The 14101-nt window shown below is 43.6% G+C and overlaps 1 protein-coding gene across 4 annotated transcripts in view; it reads right to left on the bottom strand.

The window, feature by feature from the left end:
* LOC119389379 (Golgi integral membrane protein 4) overlaps window positions 1-8693 on the bottom strand; it is a 54177-nt gene extending 45484 nt beyond the window's left edge. For all 4 annotated transcript variants that reach the window (XM_037656609.2, XM_037656608.2, XM_037656610.2 and 1 more), the window contains exons 1-5: window positions 8479-8693; window positions 7771-7966; window positions 6458-6532; window positions 5011-5048; window positions 2516-2569 (exon numbers count right to left, since the gene is read on the bottom strand). In XM_037656609.2, the coding sequence (XP_037512537.1) occupies window positions 2516-2569; window positions 5011-5048; window positions 6458-6532; window positions 7771-7951 (348 nt within the window). In that variant the 5' untranslated portion in view covers window positions 7952-7966; window positions 8479-8693. The remainder of the gene's footprint in view (window positions 1-2515; window positions 2570-5010; window positions 5049-6457; window positions 6533-7770; window positions 7967-8478) is intronic.
* Window positions 8694-14101: the final 5408 nt, after the last annotated feature.

Raw genomic sequence — 14101 nt, forward strand, 5'->3', positions numbered from 1 at the left:
GTATTGATGGAGCTGTGGGTTTGTGTTACACGTAACACGAAAATTCCGGCTGAACCGATTTAACAAATCCTTAAGATACTAACAAGAGAATGCTACACCGTAACGTTTCTCATTGGAAGTGTTAAAAAGCATGTATGTCTAGGGAGGGCCCTTTGGCCTGGCAGGCAGTCCATCATTAATGCAGAGATAGCCTGCACACAAAAGTGGGATTTGCCAGAATTGTCAATACCAATATGAAGTACGGTAGCTGACTGGGCAAGTCGGTACATTTTTACATTCAGCACAAACAAAACCAAGGACACAGAAGAAACATCACACAAGTGCTCACGATTGAAGCTTAGAATAACAGAGAGCTGAGCTAGTTGAAGGTACTATTTGTGCAAAAACCACATTAAGTGTATAGAAAAAATTGCGCATGCATACATCAGCACACCTGACCCTCCGTTAACCATGGCACAAAAACCACAAATGAAAAAACCTGCCTCATTTCCAAAGCCTATCAAATCTCCAATTATGGCAATAGGTGCATCACCGTGGCGTCACTTGCTTTGCACAGCAGGGAAAATCTATCTTATGCCATGTTTCTTGTGGTTTTCGCGCCATGGCTAATGGAGGGCCTGGTGTTCTGGTGTACGAATGCGCAATTTCTTTCTATATACTACATATGTTTTTTGTGTGAATAATACCTTCAGTCGTGAGTTGGCACTCGTGTTACGTCATTTCTTCTGTGCTCTTGTTGTTTTGTTCAAGCTACATGTAAAGAATTCCAATCTGACCAAGCACCCATCATATGGTTTAGTGGGCCTATTCTGCATAGCAGATTGATACACGTGAGCAGGTTTTTGATTGCACATGTCATCAGCTTCAGTTATTTTGTCACAATAGAGCTGTTCCACGTGCTGAAGAAACACATTCTCAATGGCACAGTAGCTTTCTTTAGAAGCTTTGTTTCTCTTTAACCATTTTGTAGTATGGAGTAAATCCCTGCCACATTAAAAAGTACGCAAATTGTTTCCCCACAGGCTTATGTAAATTTCATGCAAATGTAACAGTTTTCTAGCATTGAAACTGGAATCAGCTAGAATTAACAATTGGGAAATGTTTCACATTGTATTCAATGTTCAAAACGAAACTTTCTCTAATACTTTTAATTAAAGGAATACTGAACAAAAATTTGAAAAAGCTACGAAAACGCTTACATTCGACTCGGACGACACGACTGTTCCTATACACAGAGTTTATTTCACGTAATTTCGAGCAGTTGGCCGTATTTTTAGTGGATTGTGAGAGTGCGGCGGCTGCACGTCAGTGCGCTTGTCGATGGCCGTGACGTCGAATGCTCCAGCAAGAGGGTGGCAACCGGCATGCTCTCTCCTGCCCTGCCACTTCCCTTTCTCTACCTCTCCTCTCAAGAACCGAGGGTGGCTGGTGTGGCGCTGAGCCTTGTCCCGGGACTTTTCCACACATGGGAGACAACATAGCACTTCTTCAAAAACCACTACAACAACCGAGCGTGTCGCGAGCGCGCTAAGATGCAAGGTGCGAGTGACAGTGGTTACGCGAGTGGTGATTCGACAGGCCTCCAAAACAGATGCGCCAAATACAACCATATGCGTGTGACCCTTCTGCTTCGTCAAGCGACAGCGAGGACGACGAGCCGCCATAGCCTAACGTGGGTCGGCAGCCGGGACCAGCAATTTATACAGCGACTCATAGTCACTATCCTCCAAGTGTTCGGAGCACAAAAAGTCACGCTTTGAAGGCACCCATGTTGGCTGCAATGGGCGCACAGTGCGAATCCATATCCTTCGAAGCTTCGGCTCTGTCAGAAGGGTATGACAGGGCTTGTTTCTCTCGGCGCTGCTTTTCGGATACCCTGGTGCAAAACAGCGTTGAGGAATTCTGCGTTGTGCCAGGTGCTTCACCGTTCACATTACGTAGCAGCACACAACACAAACGGCAAATTCGTAGACGTGGGTGCAACTCCACTTCAGAAAAATAGACAGCCGAGAGCGCAGCAATGGCGTCATCGGCTGCTGGTTGAGAACACGCACTGAGAACACCTTCCAGACCTTCCTCCGTGAGAACACGTTTTGAAAGAGACGCGCAGCAGCGGGTGGCGGCTTGCGATGTCGATTGGTAAGCGATTTTGCAGCGAGCACGGTTGCAGAGTCAGTATCCGGCGGGTTTCGCGTCACTTCCTCTCTAGTTCGCGCTGCGGCCGCTAGATGTGCCAATTTGCAAAAAATGCATTAAATTCATTATTTTCTGCTAGTCTCTGGCTGACATGAAGGTTGTTTCAACAACTTTCAGCACCCAATCTTTCAAGTGGGCCATTTATCTCGACGGCAAAAATTATGTATGGTATCCCTTCAAAGTTATTCCCTTAAAAATACCCTACCCATGTTTACAATAACCAATAGATAATCTCGCAACTTCTATCCCTGATACATCTTTAAAGTATTCTCGGAATGCATCACAAGGAAATCAGCTTCGATAAGATGCACACACTTGCCTTTATATCAGCCAGCTCCTTATCCAAGCTCTTGATCTTTTCTCGAGCATCAGCCTGTGGAAATAAAAGCTCAATATTAAGTGCATGAATGCTCTGTAATTATGAATATTGCAAGTTAGCATGACAATTCACAATAGCTGCAGATTACCAAATATTACCTAGTGTCCTCAGCTATGGCATCTCCCATACCACAGGCATAGGTCGGCAAAAAATGTGGAGCTCACTCTAACTCACTCATGCAATATATTTTGCCCTTAGGGCTCACTCGGACTCAGACTCACAAAATTTTCCTCAATCAGACTCACTCGGACTCACTAAAATTTTTCTCAACCGGGCTCACTCGGTCTCAAACTCACCTAAATATTACTCAGTCGGACTCACTCAGACTCAGACCCACGGCTCGATCCGAGTCTGAGTGAGTCGACTCATGAGTCTGTCAGCTTATAATTAATTTTTTCGATCAGGATGTCAACGCACTTAAACGCCAATATCTCGCATAATCGGTGCTCTATGATACGCATGTTGATCTCGTGCCTTCACATACGAGTTATCAGTGATCACAATCCAGTAAGCACATTTTTATTGAAAAATATGACTCACACGAGATAGCTTAATTAATAACTTCTTTTGAAAAATGTTGTGGGAAAGGAGGGAGGGAAGGGGGGAGGGGGCAGGGCATGCCTCTGATCAATAAATATTGAGCTGGCGTATGAACGCTAGTGCGTTGAAGTATCTGTGAGTAAAAGTGAGTATCAACGTGAGCCGTCATAAGACTGATAGTAATGCTGAAGCTGAGTAGTTATCACAGTAGGTTAGCAAAACTATTTGGAGCTCATTCAGACTCATTCAAGAAATATATTTTGTGCTTAGGGCTCACTCGGACTCAGATTCATCAAAACTTTTCTCAACCGTACTCCCTCGGACTCAAACACACCAAAATATTCGTCACACGGACTCACTCAGACTCAGACTCACGGCTCGATCTGAGTCTGAGTGATACTCAGTGAGTCAACTCATGAGTGAATTTGCCGACCTATGACCACAGGTACAACTTCTAAATGGTACATACGTGTAATGGGCTAATTACAAATAAAGAATGGGTCACCTGCACTAGCACTTGTCAGCCACACCAGGAGATTACCTATGCAAGCTCAGAGAGGAGATGCCACACTTTTAGCTTGTGTGTTGTGATGTTTTCACGTTGGTTAATTAGCAGAAAGAAATACATCATTCCATTCCATTTGAAGTGCTTACTCGACACTAAATTTCTGTTATGTAAAAATAAAGCTAATGTGTTAATGCCAATTATGTGAGAACAAATATCTAAAGAATGTCTGCGAGTATTAACTTTTCCTTTCTGCAAGGTGGGCAAGCTAGCTGAAGTAGCAGTAGTCAAGCTGCTGCAAGGATTTTCATTTTCAGTAGGGGCGTGTGAATAGTGAAATTTCATCTCGAATCGAATTCAAATCAAATAATGCCGAATAGTGGCCAAAAATATCGAATATAGCATCGAATATCGAATACAAAAGATTTCATTGATAATTGAAAGAAAGAACAAAGAAATGAAATCTGCTCATGTCATCGAGCACATAATGTGGTGAGCGACTGTTACTGAAAGACTATACATTGTCATGCAGAAACACAAGCTGTTCCACATGACCTGGCTTCAGGCTCTCTCGCCATGATGTTACGGTGTTTCCTGCAGTTGAAAACATGCGCTCACTGGGCACCTCAGTAGCAGGGATGGGAAGGTATCGCAAAGCAATTTTGGCGATACCTGGATATAGTGCAGCTCCGTGCTCTTTCCAGTATCAAAGGATCATCCTTTCTTGGGATCAGGGGCTCATTGAAGTACCTTTGAACCACTTGACTATAAGGTCTGAGCTCAGCGTGCTGGTTATTTTTTTACCCTAGCAGTTCCGCAGTCTCCCAGTCTGTTCTCTGGCCTCCTTTGCTGGAGCTATGACGTGCGGAAATGACAATCTCCTTTCAAATAAAGATGCGCATGCTTTTGAACCAGGATGTCGGTAAAAATTTTAACGAAAGGCCTGCTGTAACGACATTGGTGCTAGTTTTAGCCACCCCTCCCTAACCAAATTGCACCATTGGCCGTTGTTGCATTTTAGATATTTGTCCTGTAGAATTATTCGAAACTTCAAATACTAGCTATTCAAAAGTCAAATTATTCAATTAGGTACGAGTCGATTCGAATTCGAAACTCAATATCTCAAGTCCTAACACATGAACAAATCCTCATTCCAGCCTTTTAGCCCAGGACACAACAAGTATAGTGTGATTATACACTGTCCTTGAGTTGTGTCCTGTGTTAAAAGGCTGAAAGGAAGTACCGACATGCGCAAATTTGTGTTATTTGAAGTATTGCAGCATGTCTGCTCTGGAATGCTGCATACATAGCTGGCGTCGGGAACTCCCGACGCCAGCTATGTAGGTTTTACAACCAAAATGCAATGCCTTAGGCAATGAAAGTACCTTACCCGATCGCGTTCAGCCTGGTCTCTGAGGGTCTTTACAGCTGTAGAAAGTAAAATAATCAACAGACAGATATTTAAACAGACAGACATGACAACAGACAGACATGACAGATATTTAAACAAGAGCCACTGCGTTTGATTTTATTGTGACCAAGGAACCTGTACGGGTTCTAAAACTGTGTTTTTAGCCATTTCATATTTTAATTCCTGGCGAGTGCCTGTTTTTCTTTTCAACAGGTTCTTTCCTTGCCAGACAGGGTTCCGTCAAACACATGGTTACGGTTACTAGCTAAGATTACTGCAAAAACACGGGTTTATGTCTTTTGCAATTATACAGTGCACACTGAAGCAGTCACAGGTCAAGATCACACAAAAACAATAAACTCAATGTGTTAAGGTACCTTAAGTTCCGATGCTGTACAGAATATGAGGTAGTTCAACAACAGTGAGTCTATACACATATCTCTTCTACAACAGAAAAAAAAAAATTTTCATGGTCAAAGGGGTCCTGACACCTTTTTTCAAAGGCGAGTTTACTCTGCCATACAAATCTCCTGTATACAGAGACAGCTCTGAGCAAGTGTGAAGCTCAGCAAACGCTGATAAGATATTTTATTTTGATATTAAAGTCAATTTTTCCATGGCGCACCTACTGACATCGACACTAGCTTGACATCAGGCTACAGTAGAAATTCTGGTGACATCATGCAGCAGTCTGGCTAGTGATGACGTTAGGTACCAAAACTTCCAAAATGGCCGCTTGTGCGTCATCAACGGAGCCACGGTGCGGAGCGGCCGTGGAAACGTCACTATGTATTGTGCGAGCAGGTGACGAGAAGCTCATACCGTGTTGTGACGTCGGGGTACAGTGGGAACTGAAACTAGCTTTTAAAAACATACTGTAATTACTTTTTCAGGGCACACTTGCGCTTAGCACTACCTTTTCTAGGCTCTTGAGGGCTTGACCTGTCATTTGATGCAAAAAAATGACAAGTGAAAATACTCGTGTCAGTACTCCTTTAACATAAATTTCACCTGTACATAAGGTCAGATAAGTCTTTGCAGCTTATATGTTTACTTAAGACACATACTTATAAAGCTGTATTCCCACGACGGACGTGATCGCAGACGAATCAGTCACGTGACATGTGACGTGATTCGGATCTCTCCGCAGCCAGCATTCACACGACAGGGGAGAATTCACGCTACAAGCGAGGATTTCGCCACTGCTCCCCGAGGATCCCAACTGTGATTTGGGCCTCCGTCGTTTCACGAATCGTTCCGCGCGGACCGAAGCGGGAAAGGCTAACGTATGGTGACGTAGTACGCAATCCGCAGGCTCGAATCGCGATTTCATCCGTCCTGTGAATACAGCTTAACAAGTGCAAGTTATCTGGAAGCATAAAACATTTTAAAATGCATAAGGCAACTATAGCAAAAAAAATATTACCATCTTCAGCTTTTTTTCTATCTGTTGTTTCCAGTTGTAGCGTTTTTTCCAAGCGACTTTTGTGCTCGTAAACAACTGCAAAAAGAAGAGAAGCAGATGACGTCAGGAACCACAAATTCAAAATAAAATCCCTAACACAGTGAAAATCTCCCAGAAGCCACATGCTTGCCAGAGTGGTGAGCTACCAGATGACAAAAAGGATATTCTTACCCTGCTGCTCAATTTAAAAGGCAATGCTTATGAGTAACAGCACTCTTCTGGACATGTGTTCAGCACAGTATTCTGAACCTAGCAGCTACTTGTGTATTGCTATTAGCTCCAAAGCACTGTGCTCAAGTGTTCCAGGTATGCGTGTGGACATACGCACATAAGCAACTTTTTGGGCAAAGTACAGTCGCCCATTTTTTTAACCTGAACGCGCGAGCGTCGACCACCGAGTTGATAAGCGCCGTACAACGGAGCGCAGCGGCGAAATGAACGAGAATACGCGCATGCTCGCTATGAACAGTCGTGGGCAGCTGCCGTCTGCTACGCTTTTCCTCAGGAGGCAGCTGTCCAAGACTGCTCATTGCGCGCATGCGCGTATTCTCGTTCATTTCGCCACTCCACTCCATTGTACGGCGCTTATCAACTTGGCGGTCGATGCTCGCGCGTTCAGGTTAAAAAAATGGGCGACTGTACATGTAGAAATGCATATAATTTGTTTCCAAAATGCACTTTAAAGTTCATCAGCGTGAACCAATCACAAATCTTCAACAGGTCCAGACACGGCCCTGATTTTTCGTTCTTGTTCCAAGTTATACAACTAGAAATCCAGTCTAGTTGCAATGCTCTACAACCGAAAGCAATAAATGAATACAACAGATAGGCCACCCAAGCTACAGTACTACAGCCCCAATGGAAATGCAACTGTGCTACCGCAGGAGCGATCACAACACTGAAATGATCTTGTTAAGTGCATACAATGAAGTCGGTGAAAGTAGTGCAATTGCAGCATCAAAAAATGTCCGCCTGATTGAGTGGTTACTGCTTGGATCACAGCACGTTCAGCCGACTGGGAAAGCAAAACGACTCTAGTTATCCTTGCAACAAGCATCGGATGGGAAAGCCCGATGGACTGTACGATGTGCAAGCAATAAACTAGCAGTAAGCAATTGCAGCTAAACAGGTAAAATGTTTTTGACATCACACGTCGCTCAGCGTAGGCGCGAACACAACAAACACGCTCGTATGTGCGCGGTGAATAAAGAAAGCGCACACAAACACGCCCAGTAAAAGTGAAAACACTCAAAGTGAAAACCATGCATATCCACCTTGTAGCTGGGCAGACAGCGAGTCCCTCTGCTGCTGGCACTTGTCGTTTGATTCCTGCGAATCTTTTAACTTGGTGTGCGTGGAAGACAAGAGGAACACCGTGAACAACATACAGCAGCCTAAAAGAACGTACAAAAATGTACGGACTTTCGAATTCCTCATGATGACGGCCGTGTTCATGTTGCCCGAACTTCACTGCAAGTGGAGCGCAGAAATAGGGGAAAGAAATAAGTGAAACTGAGCAACTACGTTACACAGCGTGTTGTCGGCAACGGATTCATCCCCGTCGAAGCGTTCTAAAACGACCAGGCAACTTTTTCTTCTTTTTTTCAACCACATGAGCGCGTGCTCGCGTGCATAACCGCGGCTTTTTCCGACATAAAGAGCCAATCGCTTCCGTTCTCTTTAACAGCGGGCCATTAGAAACTACTTCACGGGTACAAAAGAGTCCATGCCAGGCATGAATGTAGGGCAGCAAGTGCGAGTTAAAGCAAGGTATTAAAAAACAAAAATACCACGAAACTTGTCACGCACGAAGCAAATTTGTTTTACAAACCAGCACTCTATGGTGTCTAAATAGACAGACAAAGTTATGTCCTTCTCGGCAAATGTTCAGCGCCTTCCTCGGCAATCAACGATACATGCTGACCGCTTTCGGTAGGCGTGTGTTTAGGCATGACAGCACAACCACGGAGCGGCTGAAATACCATTTCAAGAGGGGCCGCTTGCACTCCAAGGAAGACTGCATCATTTAAAACTAGCGGCGAAACGACGGACAGCATTCGCAGGTTCCTGGAAATCATCGAGTGTGGTACACCGATGCGACTCTTTTTACAGCTGACACAACACGAATCAACGTAAACATTTGCGACGTGGACGACGTCGACCACTGATGCATGCCGGGAGATCGCCCCGTGCGTTTCGTTTCAGAATGGGCTCTGCGGCTGCTGCAACGTACTAGTAAACCAGCTGCTGTAGCAGTCAAACCAGTCGACACACTGGCTGCGTGCTGTGGCGTGCTGTACCTCCGAGTAACGCACAAAACGTCTCCCCGGCCTAGAAGCAGGCGCGAGATCTCCATATGTCAGGCGCTCAACGCGCGTGCTTCTGTCGCAGTTTTCATCGGTAACATACATCACTCTGTCGACGCGATCACTGGTGCCTATGATAAAAGTGCGGAAACGCGGTTGTCAACCACGCGGCCAACTTTGAAACGGACGCAGGTGTGCAGTACGGAGGCACTATAATTACTGATGTTCGTGTACTGGAACGTGCGATAATTCCTCTTGAGTTTCGCATGTGATGCGTACAGCTAATTAATGATGTGCTTAAATAAGAATCCACGCGTCCTTTTCTCCTTACTGTGTTTTCGCACTTCCACGGAAGTTTAGCTTATCTGCGATAAGCCCGATGCTCGTTAGATTTGCATGTTTCTCCTCGGTGCACACGAAGCACACAGAGAAGCCATCTTAACAAGCGAAACATAACAGCATGACCTAACTCGGACAGGACAACAAACCCCGCATCAACAAACACTCTCCCTCAATTCTAAAAACAACCCCAATGGCAAGGTGCTTATAACTTTTTTTTTTTCTATGTATGGCGCGACTTCCAATTTGCGTACAATTAATGGACGATATGATGGGTGTAAAGATACAACTCCACGATACTATACTAGAAGGAATGCAATAGCATAAGTTAATGGCAACGCATCGACAGAAGGTCTCTTATATGCCATCAACAATTTTCTGTAACCAATTAAACTTGAATAAGCAACAAAAGTAATGCACCACTCGTTGTACGTGTCATGAATCCTTCTATTGGAGTCAACCTGACAGTTCGGTAAACATTATTTTTATTTTGTTCAGCGGTGCCAAATCATTACAGTGCATACTTAGACGGAAGACTAATGCAGAGCAGAATATCACTTGAAGATGCATACACAAGTTCAAGAGAGGTGTACAAGTTGACCAACATCACCACATATATCTGTCAAGAAAAAAAAATATACATTTAGAAATCTCAAAGAAAAATCAGCATATTCAATGCAATTAAACGCAGCAGAAAATTTAAAGTCTCTGACCAAGGCCACAACATGAGTTTCTGTCGGCTGCCACCTTTCATTAATTCTTTGATAGAAGTGAATTTCAAGTATATATTGTTTGGAGAAAGAAAAAAGGTACGACAAACAATTTCGTGTGCATGATCTAACAATACGTTATCTGTATTCATGAGAGTTTGTTGCCGAACACACAGGGACACAGAAGGCAAATATATGCAGCGGTCCAGGTACTTGCACTTCTCAATTAAAACAAGAAAGTCTAGGGCTTTGTGTGCCAAAGGCAAATTATGATTACACGACATGAGGACTCTAGATGAATTTTTACCACTTGGGGTTCTTTTACCTATATAGACGTAAACTTGCGTTTTTGCATTTTGTCCCCACTGAAATCTGACATCCAGGAATTGAACCCAGTTGTGATTAGCAACGCAGCGCCACAGCCAGACTGCCTCGTCAGTTTCAGTCAAGTTTGTAGTATACAGAAAGCAAGTTTTAGTCGAATGATCTGCAGAGCTTCTCATCTGAGAGCTACTCAAGCTTCCTCTGAATATCGTTCGCACATAGACTGAACTGCTGGTTTTTTTGAAGTGCCAAAAAAAAGACTAAATTCTATGCAGTGTACACAGCCACAATACATGACACATAGTGCTGACGTGAAACTCCAGAAAATTCTAAGGAACATGAACGCTTTGTGGGTGTGAAAAACAGCACATACAGATTCATACCTCTTATGTGTGATAAGTGCCATATTAGATGCGAAGCAGCTTTTGCGCTGGGCTTTGTGCGTAGTTCCATTGGCGACCGTCCACTTTCTAAAGCCTACCATAGCCATCTGTAACATATTGAGCATGCGCTCTCGCCAAGGAGAAATCTTCTTCGTCTTGTTCTTCGACCGCCTTGCTGATGATACGTGCAGAGCACTTTAGGGACGCGGGCTGCCGTATGCTGTCCTAACTTGGCGTAATGCAGACAAAACCACGTGTGCTGGCACGTGCTAGCACGTTCAGGCCTGTTTAAGGGGCTGGGTAAGGCAATGTGGCCTCTCCCCCTTACACTATCTCAGCAATCATGTGATGGCGTCGGCGAACGAGATTCTGCAGACGCGCGATGAACCCGCGTGGTGTGCTCCAACAAGAGTTCGGGACGAGTAACAGCAACAGCAACTACAGTGAATTCATGGTGTGCTCCCCATGCAAGGACGCGTTAACATCGGGCAAGGTGCCCGTGATGAACAGAACTTTAAGTCAACCCATGCGCTCCTTCGCATCCCCACATGGTTTTTTTTAGTGGGAGATGGTGAAATCTTTTTGGGCTGACTGGCCATTGCCCTAATTATAAAGATTATGACACACGAGACTACGATGTCAAGCACACACACGTTGTATGGAGTGCCTACTTATGTTAAGCAATGGACTTTTCTGAGAGAAGACAGAAATCATTTCACACAGTAAACCATCAAGACAAAAAGACTCGGAGGCTTAGGTCATACCCCTTTGAATGCACTTTCAGGGAGGAATTACAATTACCATCCATGGAACCACTTCACTTCAGTAGAACGGTTCACTGCTGTGACAGTTGATTTGCAACAATAATTGCCTTTCACATGCTTTGCCAAATAAGACTTGCAATTGAACACTGCATGCAGTCCTGTCTCCAGCTGGTCATCCTGTCCTTTCCGTACTGTACAGTGAATTATGCCATACCAACGAGTTCAAAATATATGCTTTCATGAAAAATATGATGCCTTTGTACAAGTTTCATTACGCAATATGCTTATTACTCTGCTTATTTATTCATTCGAGCATCAACCGTCTAGTGCAAATTTGGTCTCGCAACATTTTTTATTTTGCCACACAAAACATCATCATCTCAGTTGAAGTGATGACAAAGAGCCCTGAAGACACTGACTGTGCTAGATGACACTTAACACGTACTGTAGCTCAAATGTGTATAGCATTGCAATTTCAGTAAAATATGCCAGTTGAAATCCATGTTTCACTGAAAATACAGTTTGTTCAAGTGAGCTATTTTTATTTTGTGGTGGATTGCCAAAGGAGGTGAGGTGTTGTCAAGCCTGCTTCAAAGCGGGAATACCTGCACACCTTTTTATGCAGCATCACATGACCCGCACTGTGTCTGTTAAAAGAACACTTTGTGCTTGTAAGCTAAAATACTCTAAGCAGACATTGATAACAGCTACTCCACTCCACGCCAAGTGCTGATTTCAGCACACAAAGCAAAGAGCAAACGTAGACTATACAGATTGCAGCAAGAACATCTACGTCGTTACACCATGTAAACCAGAAAAAAGGACAATCTCCCTGGCATTGTGCGAGCCTCCCTAGTGTTCCTGTAGAACACCTAAAAAATTTCAAGAAAAGAATGTTATTGGTGCCTCAATCATCGTACAATGCACACGAATGCAACTACCACCTTTCCTCAACCAGCTGTCCGTTTCCATCTCTTCCAAATTACCAACCCCTACCTGATGCAAGTAAATGCTAGAGTCAAAGAAGCCATTTTGGCACCATCCAGTCTTCAATGTTTACTATGAGCAAAGTGCCGGGATATTGGCACAGTTTCTTGACACCGTATAAGTAGTGTGTGTGAAATATCCTTGTTCAGTCAGACCACTTGAAACTTCCACGGCAAACTCATAGTACCAAGTTTATTTTCAATGTACTCTACCTAAAACATAAGCAATGGGTGAGAAGGTCTTTTTTCATCATCATGAGCTCGGCATCTGTATACCAAAAATAATGCACGAAAAAATTCATTGAAAGCTCTTCTACATGGACCCGAGGTGCAGCAAAACAATATGACTTGTGCATTATATATGAAGTATATGTTAACTTCACAAGTACGAGGAAACTGCTTCCATGCACAAGATTTTACAGTCAGTACACCCACAAGATTTGCAAAACTTGCAAACATCCAAAACCAGGCAAGGCCTAAACTTAGTATACCTTAGATGTTTGTAAAGCACAGCACACCTTCCTCACAAAGATATTGCTATGGTGACGTGAAGAAGGAATATGTACATCTCCAGAGATGAAGCCATGAAAAGGGCAATGAACATAACAGTAATAAGCAGTAGATACACTGGAAGAAGTGGGGTGTAGTGCTTCAGGGACAAAGCAGAATCCCACAAGGCATTTTGAGGCGGTGATGGCCAACGACTACAGAAGCAACGAAAAGCGTGATGTCGATCCTGCAACATTATGCTCACCTGGTAATTTATGTTTAATGAAAAGTCAAACTGTCTAAACCATAGAAAGAATGATGGGAAGACCCACCGCCGTCAAAGCACCCTAAATTACTTCGCATCACAGTATGGCATGACATGATACCATACTGTGATGGCATCGCAGAAGCGCATCACAGCATGGCAGGTCAACCTTGCCCGATATTGCAACACCACCGCCGGATGGTAGGAACACAGCACCCTCGTTTATTTCTTTACGAGTTACGTCATAATAGCCATGTGATGTCAGCAAATATTGCTGCATCATGATGTCATAGTGCAAATGATGCCTGGCACAGGATTTGGAGACCAACTTTAGCATCAGAATAAAATATTTGTTGGCCATCTTTTTGTCTGCAAGGACCCTGTGGCAGTTTCTGCAACTTCAAAATATGTCAGTATTTATTTAATGCAAGTCTCCTGTTGTTTGTGCAACTCTCAGTGCAACACTCACAGTGTATTCAAAGTGCACTGGAAATGCAGCTTGTGCATTTGCTTCATTTGACAAATTAAGCAACTCTGAAATGCGACACCTATTTCTTCATTGAAGAGAAGAATGATTTTCCGCACATTACTTCTTCACAACACTCTTGTTGCTGGAAGACGCTTGTTGAGTGAGAAAACGTGCAAGAAGAATACACCGGGGCCAACACTGTCTTGCAGTTTCCACACCAACTCGTGATGTCACAGATTTTGATGGCATCTGCTACGGCCGACATGATACTATATTGATAAAATTAATTACGTTGTGTTCCAAGGAAGCCAGAGACTTAATTTAGCAAGTTTCAAGAAATTTTATTACACCATCCTTGCCAAAATATGACAAAAAGACAGTATTTAAAATCCTTAATATCAAAACCTAATGAAGCCAAGGCATTACCAACGTCACAGCCAATGACATCATAGGGGCCCTTTGTAGTCTTTAAGTGCAATGTGGTAATTACAGCACAAATGGGAAGGAATTAAAGTGGATTTAAAGACTACTAGCCACTGATGGTGGCTGAACCCACAGGCTTTGAATTCA

This window comes from Rhipicephalus sanguineus, chromosome 4 (genome assembly GCF_013339695.2).
Source record: "Rhipicephalus sanguineus isolate Rsan-2018 chromosome 4, BIME_Rsan_1.4, whole genome shotgun sequence".
Taxonomy (NCBI): domain Eukaryota; kingdom Metazoa; phylum Arthropoda; class Arachnida; order Ixodida; family Ixodidae; genus Rhipicephalus; species Rhipicephalus sanguineus.